This window comes from Hemitrygon akajei, chromosome 18, assembly GCF_048418815.1.
Source record: "Hemitrygon akajei chromosome 18, sHemAka1.3, whole genome shotgun sequence".
NCBI lineage: Eukaryota > Metazoa > Chordata > Chondrichthyes > Myliobatiformes > Dasyatidae > Hemitrygon > Hemitrygon akajei.
The window spans coordinates 28,896,603-28,916,614 of NC_133141.1; the positions used below are offsets into that span (position 1 = coordinate 28,896,603).

Below are 20,012 nucleotides of genomic sequence, written 5' to 3' on the forward strand. Positions count from 1 at the left end.
ACTAGGGGACCTCCATCATGGAGGAAGTCTCTGCCTCCACTGCTCCCTCTCCCTGCCCAGCTCCCCTGCACCTGGCTCTGCCTCTGGGCAGGAGGGATCCCCAAGGTCAGGCTGAAAGGTAGGTTCAGGCCTGGAATGGTTGTCTAGGGGATGGGCCTGGAAGTTTCTTGTCTTCCTCCACACCTTCCTGTCCCTTGGACAGAGCCCTTCCCCTTCTCAGCTCATGGTGACCCCTCCCCCTGCCCATGACTCTGGCATGGGACAGAGAAGTGGGGTGGCAGTACCACAACTGGCCGAAGAATTGGGTAATCTTGTCTTAGGTCTAATTCCTGCTGTGTTGTTCCAGCTTCTGAAAATGTCCTGAAGAGGATGATGATCATTGGAGTGATCCTGACCTTCCGATCAATGGCACAGGAAGCACTTCATGATGTAAGTGGCAGCACATGCTTTCTGTTCCTTTACTGGAATGCACAGGTTATGTTGATTCAGTAGGAGTGCACTCTGCACTGAACCCAGTGGGCTCGTTATATTAAAAACACAAAATGCTGGCAGAACTCAGCAGGCCAGACAGCATCTATGGGAGGAGGTAGTGACGACGTTTCGGGCTGAAACCCTTCATCAGCACCCTCCATTGGCCCGAAACGTCATCACTACCTCCTCCCGTAGATGCTGTCTGGCCTGCTGAGTTCTGCCAGCATTTTGTGTTTTTATTTATTTCTAGCATCTGCAGATTCACTCGTGTTGGGAACTTTATATTCCTGACTTTTCCAGCAGCCCTCAACATGCCCCTGTCACCACGAGCACAAAGTTTGAGAGTTACTAGTGGCTCTGTCAGTCAGGCTGTGTCTGGTCTGTCAGTGCTACGTATGTTGGTGCAAGTACAGGCCCAGGTTTAGAGCTTGGTGATTTATACTGAGGGGAGGCTGGTGTTGAATTGCTAAGCTGTCATTAATATCCTGGACATTCATAGTTCCCTGGACGTGCTGTTCCACGTCTTTCACCCTCTGGGGAACACATTTCTCCTGAACTCTCACCATTTCCCTTTTGAATGGCTCCCACGCATGGGATGCAGATTTACCTCTGAGTAGCTGGTCCCAGTCTACGTTTCCCAGGTGCTGATTAATGATATTGAGATGGTCTTCCTCCAGCTTATCCTCAATGTCCAGTCCATCTTTATCCTTTTCCCAGACTACTCTGAACCTGACTGAGTTATGGTCACTGTACTCAAAGTGCTCTCCCACTGACCCCACAACCACTTGCCCACATTTGCTCCTCAAGGTAAGATCCAGTACTACCCCACCTCTTGTTGGACTTTCTACAGTCTGGTTCACAAAGCTGCCCGGCATCCATATGAAAAATTTCACCTGCTTCAGACCTTCCTCACAAATGGTAATCCAAGGTATTATTGGGGACGTTGGAGACTTCACTACTATAACATTGCTTTGCTTACACATCTCTGTGCTTAGTCTCTGGATCTGCTCCTCTGTCTCCCGCTGACTGTTAAGAAACCTGTAGTATATTTCCAGTAAAGTAATTGCCCCCTTTTCATTTCCCACACTCTTACCCACTGAGTGTGAAGAACCTTCTGAGCCGTCCTCCCTTGTTATTGGACTGATGGTCTCCTTGGTGAATAATGCCAAGTTCCTGTCCTCCTTTATTTCCTCCCTTGTAACGCCTGAGGATTCTCTAGCCTGGAACGGTGATTTGCTAGTCCTGCCCCTCTTTCAGTCAATATTCCCACGTGACGATTAACTCTCGAAGTTTCTCTGCTCTTGCTGATCAGGCTCCTTGCATTAAACTCATGTTGTTTCTTTTGCCTTGCCAGGTTTTATCCGGCCACATCCCATTTCTCATGGGTTCCATGAATATTCTGAGTGATATCGCCAGCTTAACTACTGAGAGAAAGGTATGATTGGTGTATAAATTGATATTGGTACAAAAAAAAAGGCTCAATGAGGCATTGGTCAGACTGCACCTGGAGTACTGTGAATGGTTTTGGTCCTCTTATTTAAAAAAGGATGTGCTGACATTGGAGAGGGTCCAGAGAAGGTTTATGAGAATGATCCCTGGAAACATATGAGGACCATTTGATGGCTCTGGGCCCGTACTCACTGGAGTTTAGAGAATGAAGTGGGGGGCGATTGGATCTCATTGAAATCTATTGCATGTTGAAAGACCTAAATTGAGAGGAAATGGAGAGGATGTTTACTATAGTGGACAAGTCTAGGACCAGAGGGCATAGCCTCAGAATACAAGACATCTCTTTAGAACAGAGATGAGGAGGAACTTCTTTTGCCAGAGGTTGGTGAATCTGTGGAATTCATTGCCACAGATGGCTGTGGAGGACAAGTCACTGGGTATATTTAAAGCTGAGGTTGAAAGGTATGGATGGCATACAAAACAATGCTTTTCTCTCTACCTTGGTATATGTGATAATAATAAAGCAATTTACCAACTTAATTTACAAAGTTACCAGACTAATGAAGGCCAGCATGCCAAAGCCTCCTCCATTGCCCCGTCTACCTGTGGCTCACTTTAAAGGAACTATGCGCCCGTAATCCGAGGTCTCTCTGTTCTATGACAGTATCCAAGGCTCTTCCGTTCAATGTAAGAGTCCAACTTTGATTTGTCCTTCCAAAATGTATTACATCACACTTATCTGAATTAAATTCCATTTGCCATTCTCAGCCCGCCTATCTGGCTGATCCAGATCCCACTGCAATCCTTGATGCTCCTCTTCCCTGCCTACAATGCCACTTCTTTTAATGTCATCTGAAAACTTACTAATTATATATTCTCATTCATGAGAGTCATTGACATAGATAACAATCATCAATGGGCCCAGCGCCGATGCCCAAGGCTCACCACTAGTCACGGAGCTTCAGTCTGAGAAATATCCTTGCAACATCACCCTACTAAAATGTAACACCTCATACTTATCTGAATTAAATTCCATTTGCCATTCCTCAACCCACCTACCTGGTCGATCAAGGTCCCACTGCAATCCTTGATTGTCTATGACACCATTTTTTTAGTGTCATCAGCAAACTTACTAACTATTCCTCATATATTCTTATCTAAATCATTGATATAGATGACAAATCAGAGCTCTGGAGCTCACCATTAGTTACAGACATCCAGCCTGAGAAACATGTTCCAACATCACCTTGTTTCCTACTATCTAGCCAATTTTGTTTCCAGTTTGCAAACACTGCTTAGATGTCATGCAATGTAACCTTCCAGAAGAGCTTACCATGTGGAACCTTAACAAAAGCATTACTGAAATCCACATATACTATGTCTGTCACCCTTCCCTAGTCAACTATCCTCGCCACTCATCAAAAAACTCAAACTGGTAAGACAAGATCTCCAACACACAACACCATGCCCTGATCAAACAGTCTTTCCAAATATACCTTATCCCTCAGAAACTTACCTACCACAGGCATTAGGCCAACAGGCCTATCCTTACATTCCTTAAATAAAGGCAGATATTTGCTATCCTCCAGTCCTGCAGCACCTCACTTGAGGACGGCAATGTGGTAAATATCTCAGTGAGATTTCCCACAGTGCCTTCTCCAGCATCCCATAATGTTCTTGGATAAACCTCATCTAGACTGGGGATTAATCTACCTTCACACACCTTTACACATACAATACCTCTTCTACTGTCATATGGATGGCTCCAAAAACATCTCCATTAACTTTGCCATGCTCCCAGGTCTTCATAACTTTCTCCGTGGCAAAAACAGAGGAGAAATAATCATCGGGAACTCTACTCATCTGCAGTGGTTCCACATGTAGATCTTTATCATGGTCTTTGAGGGTCCTATTCTCTCCTTAGTCACTCTTTTCCCCTTAATACGTATGCTTCTAAAATCTCTGAGAATTTTAATTTTCTCTGCCAATGCCATTTCATGCCCCCTCTTGGCCCTCTTAACTTTATTTTTGAGTACACTCTAACATCCTCTATATACCTCTGGTGATTTACCCATTCCCAGCTGCCTGTACCTGATCCAAGCATCCTCCTTTTTCTTGACAAGAGTTACAATATCCCTTGACATCCAGGGTTCCCAACTCCCAGCCTTTTACTTTAATGGGAACATATAGACAGTGAAGTCTTGATGTCTCACTTTTAAAAGCCTCCCACTTGCTAGAGACTGTTTATTCATTTCCACAGATGCTGCCTGACTTGCCGAGTTCCTCCAGCATTGTACGTGTGTCACTTTGAATCTCCAGCATCTGCAGACTTTCTCCTGTTTATGAATTTTGTCCCTTTCCATGACTACTTTAAGACTAGCAGAACTAAAAGAACTATGGTCACTGGTCACAAAGTGCTCTTATCGTGACCTCAGTCACTTTGTTGACCATTCGTCAACGGAACTAGGTTAGGAAATTCATACGCAACTCGTAATTAATCAAAACTCGCACTTTATTGTCTCTGCACAAACAACGTTATTATGTTGACCCCGGACCAACAGCTTAGAACATGAATTCTGCTGTTCCCTCTGTATCAATACTCACTCAGATGACTTGTCCAATTTATAACAATAAAATAGGGGGTCTCCGTTGGCCAGATGATCAGTCCTTTCTTCGCCCAGCCCATGGCATGGAAGTTGTTCCTTGCGAAGGTGGGTCTCTTGAGAGAGTTATCGCTGACAGCCCACTCGAAGCATCCACTTTTATATTCATTCCTTACTAATTCAAATATTACATTCCAGTGTCATTGGCTGTAGGTCATCTGATTGACCTTTTTATTGGCTCTGCTCTAGGCCAGCATCTATTTATTGCCCTATTCCCAGCAAGTGACAGTCAGTAATTTATGGCTCTTTGTTCTCTTCAGTAACCAGCTCAAATCACTCCAGGCAGGTACCAACCCCAACATTCACAAACCTGCATGTTATGTCCAACCAAAGTACATCTCACAAATAACTTCTTATTTGGAAATGATCTCTAGTACATCAGATTGCCTGAAGTATCATTGTGTCTTACTTAAAATACAGAAAGCAAACCAACTCCATCTAACAAAATGGCAACCTCCAACTCCAAGCACATGGCAGGAACAAAGACAATTGATCTGTCTGCTTCCATTGTCCTTGATCCATTTGAATTCAACGTTTTCTTCCATATTTTAAATCCACCATGGCCAACAACTTCTCCATCCTTATTACCCAAGAGTAGATCGAGCTTTTCCTTCTCCCTACTAGGACCCTCTATTAGCTGCCTCAGAAAACTTTCCTGAACACAAACAACAAATTCCACCCCATCTAAGGCCTTGACCCTCTGGCAGTCATAGTCAATGTTAGGAAACTTAAAATCTACAATGACAACCCTAATAGTCTTAAAATTCTCCCCAGTCTCCAAGGATTAAATGTATATATCGTACAATCCCAACAATGTGATCATCCTCTTCTTGATTCTTAACTTCACACATGAAGCCTCGCTAGATAATCCTTCGGTAACGTCACCTTAAAAGCAGTGCTGTGATGCTCCCCTTAATCAAAAGAAGTAACCCCCCCCTTTCTCTTTTCCCCCCACCTTTATCCTGCCTAAACTACCTGTACCCTGGAACATTAAGCTGCCAGTCCTGACCCTCCCTCAGCCACGTTTCTGTAATGGATATCTTAGCCCACATAGCTATCCAAGGCCTGAGTTTATCCAAAATACATGTCAGACCTCTTGCATTGAAATTAATGCAGTTTAATCCTACAGACTTTCTTCACTCTTTGCCATACTCCTCATCCTGCTTGTTCAACTTGTTTTGTTGTTTCCTGTATCACTATTCCGCCTTTCCATTGCCTCAGGATCCCACCGCCTGCCAATAGAGTTTAAACCCATCTTACGTAGTACCACTGGCAAATCTGCCTGCAAGGAGATTGGTCCACCTCCAGTTCAGGTGTACCTGTCCCTCTTGTACAGGTCACCCTTGCCCCAGAAGAGATCTCAATATTTAAGTCCCTGCCCCCCCCCCACCAACTCTTCAGCCACACATTTATCTGCCATATCTTCCCGTTCTTCCTCTCACTAGCACATGACATAGGTAGCAATGCCCTGTAAGTCCTACTTCTTAACCTCTTCCCTCACTCCCTGTATTCACTGCAGGACCTCACCCATTTTTCTACCTGTGACATTTGTGTCACTTTTGAGGATGTTCTGCAGCCGCTCAGATACGTCCTTAACCTCCACTCGAGGGAGACAACACGCCATTCTGGGTTTTTGGTTTGTGACCACAGAACATCCATCCTTCCCCACTAAACCTCAGAGCCATTCACAGTGCCATGGTCTTGGGTACTGCTGCTTTCTCCTGAAAGTACATCCCCCAACAGGAGAACCCTGCACCCTCTGCCTATTCCCCTTGCTCATCCAGATGGTCACCCAACTATCTGCAGCCTGAATGTTAGGAGTGACCTCCTCACTAAAGCTCTCAGGACACGGTGGGCCAAATGGCCTATATCTTTACTGTATGATTCTCTGTAACTCTATGCAAGTTAATTGATCTCACCTAAAGATGTTTTATGACTTTTGAAGAGCAGGAGGATAACCAAGGAAAGATAAGCGTCTCTGTGGAAGGTGTGTGTGTGTTGGAATGCAGGATGTGGGGAAGGTTGTTGATAAACCCTCTGCACTGACATGAGGGGGAAGTCGAGGAGACACTGTACTTAATGTGAATGAGTGTGAGATACTGGATGGGGTAAACATAGGAGAAGATAGGAGGAGATGTAGTGAGGCTTTCAACATCAGTGAAAGAGAATAAAGTACATCTCAAGATATAAACGGCAGGAAATTTCAGATATTCTGAGCACAACACTTCAGGAGTCAACGACTGGAATACTGCGGCTGTTGTTATAAAGAGAGGAAGGGATAAACCAGGCCAGCTACACGCCAGTTAGTTTAACTAGCCGTGAGCAGATTATTGGATCCATTCTTGGAGACAGAATAAACCTTCATGAATCAAGACAAGTCAGAACGGAGACTCTGATGAATTGATTTCTTTAAGGAGGTAACAAGGTTTTGCAATGGAAACTTAAACATCCATCACTCTCTGTTTCCTGTCACAGAGCCATATGGCATGCTGGTGTCTGAGGGAGAGTAGCAAATTGGATTCAAGACAGGCTCTGGCCCTGTGATAGGAAACAGAGGCTGACAGATGTTTAAGTTTCCATTGAAAACCTTCCACTGTGAGCTTTGAACTCTTGGCCTTTGGGCTTCATGTCAAATGCTCACATACCTTTATCTCTGCAACCCCATATCTGTTGAAAGTAGAAGCCTATGTCTTAAGTGCATAGTGACAGATAAATCTTGCTTTCATCCTCTGCAGGATATGCTGGCCATCTATGAACTGACATCAGCATCCGGGACTCCATGTGATGTGGACCCTGCGCTTGTCACTGCGCTGTCAAATCAGAAGAACGGTAAGTTTTCTGGGGCATAGGGGAAAGGCCAGTTTAATGGCAATGGTGGTGGTATTACAAAGATGGAGAGCCTTTGACAAATCTCTATAGATGCCCACTGGCAAGTATCCTGACTAGTTGCATTGCCCAGGAACAGAAAAGTCTACAAAAAGTGGTCGATACACCCCTGTCCATCTCAGACAAAGCCCTCCCCACCGTTGAACACATCTACAAGGAGCGCTGCCACAGAAAAGCAGCATCCATCATCAAGGACCACCACCATCCAGGCCATGCTCTCTTCTCACTGCTACCATTGGGCAGAAGGTACAGGAGCCTCAGGACTCACACACCACCAGGTTCAGGAACAGTTATTACCTTTCAACCATTAGGCTCCTGAACCAGGAGTCAAGGACTCTACAACTTGTGTTCTCAGTATTATTATTTACTTTTTAAATTTATTATTTGCTTGATTTGTCTTCTTTTGCATATTGGATGTTTGTCAGTCTTTATGTACAGTTTTTCATAAATTCTATTGTATTTCTTTACTTTCCTGTAAATACCTGCAAGAAAATGAATCTGAAGGTAGTATATGGGACATATACAGTACGCACTTTGATGATAAACTTACTTTGAACTCTGAAAACTTTCTACATGAATTACCTCAGCTCACCAGTTCCACAGTGGAGGTGGACAAACTTTTGGACCAGGAGAACCTCAAAGGATTAACTTGGCCATGGGCTCCACTCACACTGTGAGGTCAGGTCTGAATCCTTAATTAAATGTGAATCAGATGTAGATATGGTGAGGATACATATAGGTCAAATCAAATGTCATGCTTCTTAATCCACCTTCTGCATCATCTAGAGCCAAAATATCCAAAGTCACTAGTGACTTATGGCTGAACAATACCTCTTCCCCTCGTTGATGCAGGATTGATCGAGGACAGGCATTTAGCAAGATTGACTCGTGTTAAGTGTACTTGCAAATGCATGTGGAGCCAGAGTCACAGGAACTGGTGGCCACAGTGACTCACAGAGGAATGTTCAGGTACCGAAGGCATCACCACGGCTCCTGCACTTTTTCAGCAAGCAATGGACCAGATCCTGAGCAGGTCGACAGGGGTACAATGCTATTGACATGATTTACTCATTACTGGGGAAAATGAGCATGAGCACCTACAAAACCCGAATGCTACACTACAAAGACTTAAGGAATATGGGCTAAGGGTCTGGAAGAACAAGTGTGAGTTCTTTCAACCTTCGATTGAATATTTGAGCCATGTGATCGACAACTCAGGGTTTGACAAGGCACCAAAGGTGAAGACAGTTAAGATCTTTCTACTAACATACTACGCAAAATTTATTCCTAACCTAGCTAGCATGTTGAAACCACTTCATGAGCTTTTAAATAAATCAACACACTGGGAGTAGACAGATCGCTGTGAAGAGGCTTTTAAAAAGGCCAAAACAGCTTTGTCTCAATCTGAAGCACTCACACACTTCAACCTGTCATTGCCCTTAGAGTTCGCCTGCAATGCATCACCCTGTGGTGTGGGGGGCAGTTACCTCTCACATCATACCGTCGGCTGAACGATATTAAAGCAAGGTACTGTGCCCAAATTGAACAGGAAACATTCGGCATTGTCTTCGGGGGTGAAGAGATTCCATCAATTTCTCTTTGGCCAATGATTTACACTACTGACAGATCATTGCCCCTTGGTATCAATTTTTGGTCCACATCGAGGCATTCCTTCCCTGGCTGCTATTCGAATGCAATGTTGGGCTGTTTCTGTCTGTACAGGAGTTCAAAGGTGCTGATGGAGTATCCAAACTTCTCTCAGTTATTACAGCTCCAGAACCATCCCCGAAAGAGATCTTTTACTTCAACGAAAGTACCTACAACTCTGATAACAGCAGTGCAAGTCTGGAAGTACACGCATACTGACCTTGTTCTATCTAAAGTGATGGATATGGTAACTCATGAATGGAAAGAAGAGCCAACCATAGAATTGAAACCTTGCCAGGCTCGATGGAAGGAGCTCACAGTCCAAGCAGGATGTTTACTACGGGGCTACTGTGTTGTCATTCCTCCACCATTCAGAAAGCAAGTGCTTGACGAGCTGCATGCAGGACACTGTGGGTTTCATGCACATGAAAGAAATCGCATGCAGCTACTTCTGGTGACCAGCACTGGATGGAACCATTGAAGAGAGGGCCAAAGCTTGCCCACATTGTCAGTGAGTGATAAATGTTCCTCAACTTGCTCCTTTGTATCGATGGGAATGGCCTGGGGATTCACTTAGATTTTGCAGGACCTGTAGAAGGCTACATATAGTGGACGCACACAGCAAATGGTCCAAAGGTTGCCATCATGAAGAACACCAAGTCTGAAAAATGCATTGAGGAGTTATGTTCTATCTTTAGCTACTTTGGGCTTCCTCAACAGCGTGTAAGTGATAATGGCCCACAACTTGTGTCTGAAGGGTTCAAGGCATTTATGGAAACAAACTGTATTCAGCACATCAAGTCAGTACCATATCATTCAGCCACTAATGGCCTTGCTGAACGATTCGTACATACAATGAAACAAACCCTCAAGACTTTAGTGGAAAGTGGATCCCTCAACCAGTGCCTTAACACTTTCTTGCTGATGTACCAACACCACCAAATTGGCTCCAGCCACTACACTGATGAAAAGACAGCATTGCACCCAGCTTGACCTGCTTTAACCCCCAAACACAAAACAGATTTTGCTAAATGAAAAGAAAACCCAAGCAGAGAGACATGCCAAAGTATAGTACATAAATTCCACAGCAGGAGAAAGAGTAGTTTTCTGGCAGCCCAATCAAGTTGGGTGTGAGAGGTGAGAGGTGAGTGAGATCTTAAAAGGGGCATCCGTGGGCTTTCAGCATTTTCCAGCAGCCCAATCAAATCAGGAACAAGAGGAACATCAGGTTCGTGAGTGGGATTTAAAAAGGAGCTTTCCTGAGCTTTTAGGGCTTTCTGGCAGCCCAATTAAATCACAATTCATTAGCAAGGGCGAATAAGAATAAGGCAGGGACAAGCGGAGTGGCCGTTGTTAGAGTGGGCCAGTGTTAGAGTGGGGAGGCTTTGGCTCATTAGGCTTGGGTGAGGTATGTATCTGGTAAGTTTCTTCTTCATCTGTTAGTACATCGGTAGAGAACATTGAGGATGGTTCCGTGGGCCGTGTTGTGTTCTTTATGTGAGATGTGGGAATTCTGGGAAACCTCCAGCCTCCCAGATAACCACATCTGCATTGAGCTGCAGCTCCTCAGAGAACGTGTTAAGGAACTTCGGCTCATATGGGAAACTGAGCTAATAGATAGGAACTAAAAGGAGATAATCACCCCAGAGTTGCAGCAGGCAGGTACCTTGGTGCCTGAGAGAAGAGGGAAAGGAAATGGGCAGCCAGTGCAGTGTACCCCTGTGGCTGTTTCCCTCAGTAATAAGTATTCTGCTTTGGATATTGGTGGGGTGGGGGAGGGGGGTGAGACGCAGCAACTTGGTCTCTAGCACTGAGTCTAGTGCTGTGGCTCAGAAGGGAAGGAGGTAAAAGAGGCCTGCAGTAGTGATATGGGATTCCATAGACAGAGGAGTAGACACGAGATTCTGGAGATTCTGTGGATGCGACACAGACACCCTGATGATATGTTGCCTCCCAGTGCCAGGGTCAGGGATGTCTCGGAGCAGGTCCACAGCATTCTGAAGGGGAAGGGTGAGCAGCCAGAAGCTGTGGTACATATTGGTACCAGTGACATCGGTAGGAAAAGGGGGGTGGTCCTGTGGACCGAACCTAGGGAGCTGGGTAAAATCTGAAAAGCAGGTCCTCCAGCAGAGTGATCTCCGGATTGCTGCCTGTCCCACACACCAGTGAGAGTAAGGATAGGGTGATTTGGGAGACGAATGCGTGGCTGAGGAACTGGTGCAGGGGACTGGGTTTCAGATTTCTGGATCACTGGGATCTCTTTTGGGGAAGGTATGACCTGTACAGAGGGGACTAGTTACACCTAAACCCCAAGGGGACCAATATCCTTGCTGGCAGGTTTGCTGGAGGTGTTGGGGTTGTTTTAAACCAGTTTGGCAGGGGGATGGGAACCAGAGTGATAGGGCTGAGGGTGGGGCAGTTGGTTTACAAGCAGAGGCAGTGTGCAGTGAGACTGTCAGGAAGGACAGGCAGATGATAGGGCAAAATTGTGGTCAGTGGCATTAGTTGCAGTGTAATAGGTTGACAAAATTGGAAAGGGTGATGAATACAGGACTGAAGATGTTATATTTCAATGCATGCAGTATACGAATAAGGGAGATGAACTTGTAGTGCAGTTAGAGATTGGCAGGTATGACATTGTGGGCATCACTGAGTCGTGGCTGAAAGAAGATCATAGCTGGGAGCTTAACATCAAAGAATGCACATTGTATTGAAAGGACTGGCAGGTAGGCAGAGGGGATAGGGTGGCTCTGTTGGTAAAAAATCAAATCAAATCCTTAAAAACAGGTGACAAAGGATTGGAAGATGTAGAAAGGCCAATTTTGATGCTATCAGAAATGATGTGGCGAGAGTGGATTGGGACAGGCAGTTTTCTGGTAAAGGTGTTCTTGGTGAGTGGGAGGCCTTCAAAAGTGAAATTTTGAGAGTACAAAGCTTTTATATGCCTGTGAGAATACAAGGTAAAGATAAAAGATTTAGAGAACCTTGGTTTTCAAGAGATATTGAGGCCCTGGTTAAGAGAAAAAAGGCACATAGGAGGTGTCAGCAGCTAGGACAAATGAGGTGCTTGTGGAGTACAAGAAATACAAGAGAACACTTAAGAAAGAAATCAGGAGGACTAAAAGAAGGCATGAAGTTGCTCCAGCAGACAAGGTGAAGGAGAATCCTAAGGGATTCTACAGATATGTTAAGAGCAAAAGGACTGCAAGGGTCAAAATTGGCCCTCTGGAAGATCAGAATGGTAATCCATGTGTGCAGTCAAAACAGATGGGGCAGATCTTAAATGCATTCTTTGCATCTATATTTACTCAGAAGACAGATTCAGAGTCTATAGAAGTGAGGCATCAACTTCATGGACCCTGTACAGATTACAGAGAAGGAAGTGTTTGCTGTCTTGAGGCAAATCAGGGTGGATAAATCCCCAGGGCTGACAAGGTGTTCCCTCGGACCCTACAGGAGGCAAGTGCAGAAATTGCCAGGGCCCTAGCAGAGATATTTAAATCATCCTTAGTGACAGGAGAGATAGCACAGGATTGGAGAACAGCCAATGTTCTTTTGCTGTTTAAAAAGCCTCTAAACAGATACCAGGAAATTATGTCAGTAGGGTGAAAGTTATTGGAAGATATTCTAAGGGACTGGATATATACATATTTGGATAGACATGGACTGATTAAGGATAGTCAACATGACTTCATGCATGATAGGACATGTCTAACCAATCTTAGAGTTTTTCAAGGAAGTTACCAGGAAAGTGGATGAAGGCAAGGCAGTGGATGTTGTCTACATGGACTTTAACAAGGCATTTGACAAGCTCCCACATGGGAGGCTGGTCAAGAAGTTTCAGTCGCTAGGAATTCAGTGTGAGATAGTAAACTGGATTAGACATTGGCTTTGTGGGAGAAGCCAGAGAGCAGTAGGAGATGGTTGTCTCTCTGACTGGAGGCCTGTGACTAGTGGAGTGACAAAGGGATCAGTGTGGGTCTGTTGTTGTTTGTCATCTATCCCAATGATCTGAATGATAATGTGGTTAACTGGATCAGCAAATTTGTGGATGACACCAAAATTGGTGGTGTAGTGGACAGCGAGAAAAACTATCAAATCTTGCAGCACGAACTGGACCAGCTGGAAAAATTGACTTAAAAATGGCAGATGGAATTTAATGTAGACAAATGCGAGGTTTTTCCAATTCAGTAGGACCAACCAGGGTAGGTTTTACACAGTGAACGGTAGGGCACTGAGGAGTGTGGTAGAACAAAGGGATCTGAGAGTACAGGTACATAATTTGTTGAAAGTGGTATCACAGGTAGGTAGGGTCGTAAAGAAAGCTTTTGGCACATTGGCCTTCAGATATCAAAGTATTGAGTACAGGAGTTGGGATGTTATGTTGAAGTTGTACAAAGTATAAGACATTGGTGAGGCCTAATTTGGAGTGTTGTATGCCGTTTTGGTCACCTACCTACAGGAAAGATGTCAACAAAGTTGAAAAAGTGTAGAGAAAATTTACAAAGATGTTGCCAGGTCTGGAGGACCTGAGTTATAAGGAAAGGTTGAATAGGTTAGGACTTTATTCCTTTGAATGTGGAAGATTGAAAGGAGATTTGATAGAGATATACAAAATTATGAGGGGTATTGATAGGGTAAATGCAAGCAGGCTTTCCCACTGAGGTAGGGTGGGAGTACAAACAGAGGTCATAGGTTAAGGGTGAAAGGAGAGAAGTTTAGGGAAACTTCTTCACTCAGGGGGTCGTGAGAGTGTGGAATGAGCCGCCAGTACAAGTGGTGCATGTGTGCTTGATTCAATGTTTAAGGGAAGTTTGGATAGGTACCTGTGTGGTAGGAATATGGATGGCTATGGTCCTGGTGCAGGTCGATGGGAGTAGGCAGTTTAAATGATTTTGGTTTGACTAGATGGGCCAAAGGGCCTGTTTCTGTGCTGTACTTCTCTATGACTCTATAACTACCTCTCTGGAACAAAGTGGATATCTGCGATAGTGGTGGCACAAACAGATCCTGTGTCGTACACAGTGGAAACCAGTAACCATAATATCTGGAGAAGGTGTGTTGATCAGCTGAGGCAACTGAAAACCAACGGAAACTGACCAATCCCAATCCAGTAGAAATGGGACAGGACTCTGAGACAACAACTGCAGAACCTCCATTAAGATCACAGCCAGAGCTCCCTCATCACCTGTGCTTCCTGAGGTGGCCCCTGTTGACAATGCAGTACCCAAGCCAAGATCACCAAGAGATAAAATGACTTTGGCACCAACCCCAGGTCATTGGTACCCTTACAGAAACAGGTGGCCTCCAGAAAGATCAAATCTCTAATTTGGTGACAAAGCCTCAGCACTTGGGATAGAATAATCTCCAGGGTTATGTCTGGGAATAGAGACAGTCTACCCTTTTCCCCTAGATTAGAAAAAAATGTTTTTTTTGTTGTTGGTTGAATTTGATTATTACTCCATTGAATAATTCAGCAGTATGGGAAAGGTGAGCAACCTTTAAAATAAGGGGAGGGTGAATATTTTATGTATTCATGTATATTTTGACCCTTACAGGTTTCCATCGAGCTTTACTGTGTGTTACGTACTGAACGTAATCTGAAAGGGAATTCGGGATAGATGACTTCCAAGTAAAATAAACAGCAACACATTTGTTTCTGACCTCTCCATTTCTCTTGTTTTATTATTCACGACCACCCGGCTTCCCAGTGCCGCAAACATAGCAGCATCCATGGAGAGGAGGGCACCAAGGTCCGCCTGGGGCATTGGAGTTCGGAATTCAATTCCGATGTCATCTGTAGGGAGGCGGCTGGGTGGCATGGCTCGAAGGGCCGGTGGGGGGGGGGGGGGGGGCTCTGTATCTCATTAAATACATAAACAGTCATTGTTTCGGGCCTGATGAAAGAACTCAGCCAGAAACATCAACTGTTTATTCCTCTCCCTAGATGCTGCCTGGCCTGCTGAGTTCCTCCAGCATTTTGTGTGTGTGTTACTGCAAATTTCCAGCATCTGCAGAGTTTCTTGTGTTTATGATTCTCTGCTTTGTTTGCAGAGGCCCTATCTGAAGAAGAATACAAACTGACTTGTCTCCTCATGGTTTATGTGGCTGTCTCCCTCCCATCTCTCGCCATTGACCCTTTGTCTGTTTATAATCAGGAGCACCAGGGTAAGTGCTGGCAGGGATCGGGTGCTTTATTATGAAACTAATGGACAGGAATACATTGTACGTATGTGTACAACATAATCCAGGCGCTCATTAGCATGAATGCCTTTTCAAATGGCGAGCGGGAGACAGCGGAACAGGGAAGGGGAGAAGACAGCCAGGGAGAAGTGGAGAAGACTGAGAGAAGGAATGAGAAAGACAGGGCAGAGAGAGAGAGAGAGAAGGGGAAGACAGTGAGAAAGAGAAATAAGGAAGATAGAGAGAGAATCAGGGAGAGAAATAGCAGGGGAGGATTGAGGGAAAAATAGAGGGAGAGTGAAAGAACACAAAATTGTAGGAAAGGGAGCAAGAAATTGCAGTGGGAGAGAGGGTGGAGGAATGGGAGATTGATTGAAAGACGAGCGGTGATTGAAGGAGGGGAGAAGGGGATTGTAGGAGGGGAAAGGGAAACTTATTGAAGGAGGAGAGGTGTTTAGATGTGGGGAGGAGAAAGGGAGCAGAAGTGCAGCATATAGGCAGGGAGAGAGTGTGCAGTATTACTGGGATGAGAAAGGTCACAGAGAGGTCTGAAATTGGGACTAGTGAGAGCTGAATTGTCTCCCAGCAGGGCGGCACTCCCAAGTGCTCCCCTGCCAAGTGTGAGGTGTTCCCTCTGCACCACCTTCCCCACACTTGTGTGCCCCTGCAATCCTGCTGCTCTGGCAAGCGGGCACCTGCCACAGCGGTTATCTCTGATAAATTGCATGCCGCTCCTGTCGTCCCTGAGTATTCACGCCAGCCACCTTTACCATCAGGTCACCGTAACAATATGCACTGCTTGGCCAGGGCGATCAATGAGATTGCAGCTGCACTCTACACCATTCACCAGCAAAATATTCAGGTTCATCTGAAGGAGTTCCTGTTGGTAAGTAGAGATTAGTCAAGTCGGGGTAGGGTTGCATTGGGTGAACATGTCACTTCCTAAGGAAGGGTGGGAAGAGTGAGGTGGGTTGGGGGAGGAACAGTGAGAGGGGAATGGGAATGGTAAAGGAGGGACAAGGGTAAGGTGAGGGGAACGGGAGAACAGTGGGAAGTGTGAGGGGGTGATGGGGGTCAGCGATAGGGAGATGGGGCAACAGTGAGGGATGGACAGTGGACCATGTGAGGGGTGACAGGTGATGGTGAGTTGGAAGGGGGGGGTTAGTGGTCACAGAGAGGTTATTTTGTGGAACGTTTGACAGGCTAGTCTGTAAGAGTTCAGAAGAGTGAGTGAGGATGGGACTGCAGTGTTTAAGATCCTGTAGGCTCATGACAGACCCTGAAGCTGGGCATCAGTGTGAGTTCTAACATTTAAGATGGAAGGAGGTGAATTTTGTTTCCCTCCTGCCATTTGGAATGGTGCGAGCAGAGCCATTGAATACTTTGCCGAGGGGTTGAGGTGAGGTGGCAGCAGCTGGCCCCGGGTGAACTGTGCGCGGAATGAGTTCTCGCTGTGCTGCCCTTTATGTTGTTTGTCCTTTCCCTAGTGTGCTTCAATGAGCCTGCTGCAGATTGGTCAAGAAATAGATAAAAACCTTGTGAAAAACAGGGAATCGGTTTACCTCATTCTGCATATGGTAAGAAAACACGACTTTTTGGAACTTTTGCCCAGTCCCTTGCAGGACTCTCATTCCTCTCCAGCCTCTGTTATCCTTCCTGTCCACCCATCCTGTTCTTGCACAGATATTGTTCTCCTGGTAGAGCGGTCTGGTCACATCCTCTCATCCCGACACACTCTTGTTTCTGGTTACACGGAACCCCAATTTTAAAATTTGCATCCCCATATTCCAATACATGCATTGGTTTAGCTCCTCCTGAGAGTCCAACATTTGCAAAAGTCAATGCTAATCCAAACTGCAGAGGAAACTGCAGTTCACGCACCCATTGCAACGTCTCAGTCTCCTGCACCACACTTCACATCACATTGCTCTTGCTATGATGACATCTTAGCTTTAGCAACACGTGGGGGTCAGGGGAAGAGTTATTTTCCCCTGAGAAGGTGTTTGAAATGTGGGACACACTGCCTGAGGGGGTGGTGGAGGCACCTGTGTCACTCAGACAGAGAAGGGTGCAGACCGAGATTGGTAGAGTAAGGTGGCTGATGGTCTACATGGAGATGATGGGCTGAAGGGCCTGTTTCTGTACTGTATGCCTCTGTGTTGGAGAGCACAGTAGCGCAGTGGTTAACAGAACGCTATTACAGTGCCAGCGAACCGGGTTCAGTTCCCAACGCAGTCCGTAAGGAGTTCGTACGGTCTCCCCATGACCGAGTGGGTTTCCTCCAGGTGCTCTGGTTTCCTCCCACAGTCCAGAAGTGCACCGTTTAGGAGGTTATTTGGTCACATGGTGTAATTGGGTGGCATAGGCTCGGGCTGTTACCTCATTGTATCTTTAACTAAAAATAGAAAATGAATATAGAAACATAGAAAACCTACAGCCCAATACAGGCCCTTCAGCCCACAAAATTGTGCCGAACATGTCCCTACCTTAGAAATTATTAGGTTTACCTATAGCCCTCTATTTTTCTAAGCTCCATGTACCTATCTAAAAGTCTCTTAAAAGACCCTATCGTATCCGCCTCCACCACCGTTGCCGGCAGCCCATTCCACGCACTCACCACTCTCTGAGTAAAAAAACTTACCCCTGATATCTCCTCTGTACCTACTCCCCAGCACCTTAAAACTGTGCCCTCTCATGTTAGCCATTTCAGCCCTGGGTAAAAGCCTCTGACTATCCACACTAACTATGCCTCTCATCATCTTGTGCACCTCTATCAGGTCACCTCTCATCCTCCGTCGCTCCAAGGAGAAAAGGCCGAGTTCACTCAAACTGTTTTCCCAATCCAGGCAACATCCTTATGTTAAATCAATGGTTTACTAATTCATTTACATCCTTTACCTTTTACACATGAGAGTTACCTTTCAATTTCAACAATTCAGTAAAATAGTTAAAGTTCCTTGTTCAACTAATTAGTGTTGATGTGTTTTGCAGTTAATCGAGGAGTCTCCTTTCCTGGAAATGGATATGCTGGAGGACTACTTTCCATATGTTCTGCTGAGGAATGCCTTTCGTGAAGTGTACAGACCTGTTGTCATGACCATAGTATAACTGCAGCATGTTTTCTTTTCAAATCCATCTGTTAAGCTAGACATAATAAGATGCATTGCAGATTCTAGGCACGGGGAGTAGGTGGGGTCAGGTGGAAGGGCCGGGTGAATTGGGAATGAAAACAAGGACGTGATTTGGATACCACAGAGGACCAGTGGAGGAGCAGAAGAAAATGTTCAGGAATCTGGGCCTTGGGAGATGGAGGAAGGTGGGAGGAACAGGGGTTGATTTAGGTGATACAGGTGAGGTGCACAGAGGAAAGGGATCAGGTGTGTTTTTGGAGAAGAGGTACAGAGGTGGTGTGGGACAATCGGGACGTAGACACCATGGAGGGCATTAGGTCAGCAAGGAGATGAAGCTGAATTTGGCCTTGAGGACAGCAATAGGGGAGAGAGAGGGGAGAGAGAGGGGAGAGAGAGGGGAGAGAGGGGAGAGAGGAGAGAGAAGAGAGAGAGAGACCCATCATTCACAGGACTCAGGTGGAAGGAGATGGGGCTACAGTAGTTTAGTCTATCCCAACTCTGCCTACTCCACTGCCGGATACAGACATAATTACCCAAGAAGATCTGCTCTTTGCTGAAACCAAATAACACTTTCCGCTCAGAGCACTGTTTAACTCTGCCGCAAAATCAAATAAACAGCAACGCTTGCATTTTAGTTTGAAATATTTTGCTTTCCTTGCTTTACGACTGCCTGTAAGCAAACAAATCTCAAGGTTGTATAGTGTATACATTCTTTGATAATAAATGCACTGAGAAACTTTGAAAAGAATCATTTAACTGCTGGATAGTAGTTGGATGCAAAGGGATAGACAGAAGTTCTGAAGCTGTGAGGAGCAGAGGGCAGAGTGTCAGGGGATTATGTGAGAAGCTGGGAGGCGATAGGCGGAAGAAATAAAGGGCTAAAAAATTTGATAGGAGAAGAGGGTGGACCATGGGAATAAGGGAAGGAGGAGGGGAACCAAAGTGAGGTGATGGGCAGGTGAGGAGGGCAGGGGAGGTGAAGAGAAGAGGTGAGAGGGCCACCAGAATGGGAAATGGAAAAAGAGAGAATGGGCTGCTCTAATTGTGGTCTCACCGATGCCTTACCGACCCTCTCTCTGCTCCACACCGAGACTCCTTCGCTGTAGGGAATCTGACCCAGTTCCCTCACAGGAACAGCCATCCTCTGCTGAAAGAGAAGGTAGGTAGTTGTGGGAGGGGATAAATTGAGAAGCTGGGAGGTGATAGGTAACACCAATAAAGGGCCAAAGAAGAAGAAATCTGATTGGAGAGAACAGTGGATCATCAGAGAAAGGGAACAAGGAGGGGCACCAGAAGGAAGTGTTGGGCAAGTGAGGAGAAGACAAGGGGTAAGAGGGGAGCCAGAATGGGGAATAGAAAAGCAGAGAAGAGGGAGGGTGGAAAAACTACCGGACGTTGGAGAAATAAATGCCCATGCCATCACAGAATTACAGGAGAGCAGGAGCACAGGAGTTGAGGAGAACAGAAACACAAGACCACAGAAGTTCTGAAACACCAGGAGCAGTGGAACACATAACTACAGGAGCACAGAGAATCAAAACAAGTGTGAAGGGACAAGAATAAGTGTGCACATGATAACAGG

The 20,012-nt window shown here is 45.5% G+C and overlaps 1 protein-coding gene and 1 long non-coding RNA gene across 2 annotated transcripts in view; one reads left to right on the forward strand and one right to left on the reverse strand.

Annotated features, from left to right (window-relative positions):
• The window catches only part of LOC140741231 (nck-associated protein 1-like), an 89,671-nt gene extending 70,493 nt beyond the window's left edge, over positions 1-19,178 (forward strand). Inside the window, exons 25-31 of the mRNA XM_073071194.1 lie at positions 347-429; positions 1,826-1,906; positions 7,319-7,412; positions 15,171-15,284; positions 16,076-16,185; positions 16,787-16,876; positions 18,291-19,178. Of these exons, the coding sequence (XP_072927295.1) occupies positions 347-429; positions 1,826-1,906; positions 7,319-7,412; positions 15,171-15,284; positions 16,076-16,185; positions 16,787-16,876; positions 18,291-18,407 (689 nt within the window). The 3' untranslated portion in view covers positions 18,408-19,178. The remainder of the gene's footprint in view (positions 1-346; positions 430-1,825; positions 1,907-7,318; positions 7,413-15,170; positions 15,285-16,075; positions 16,186-16,786; positions 16,877-18,290) is intronic.
• Positions 1-20,012, reverse strand: part of LOC140741232 (uncharacterized) — a 65,829-nt gene that overhangs the window by 3,878 nt on the left and 41,939 nt on the right. The window lies entirely within an intron of this gene.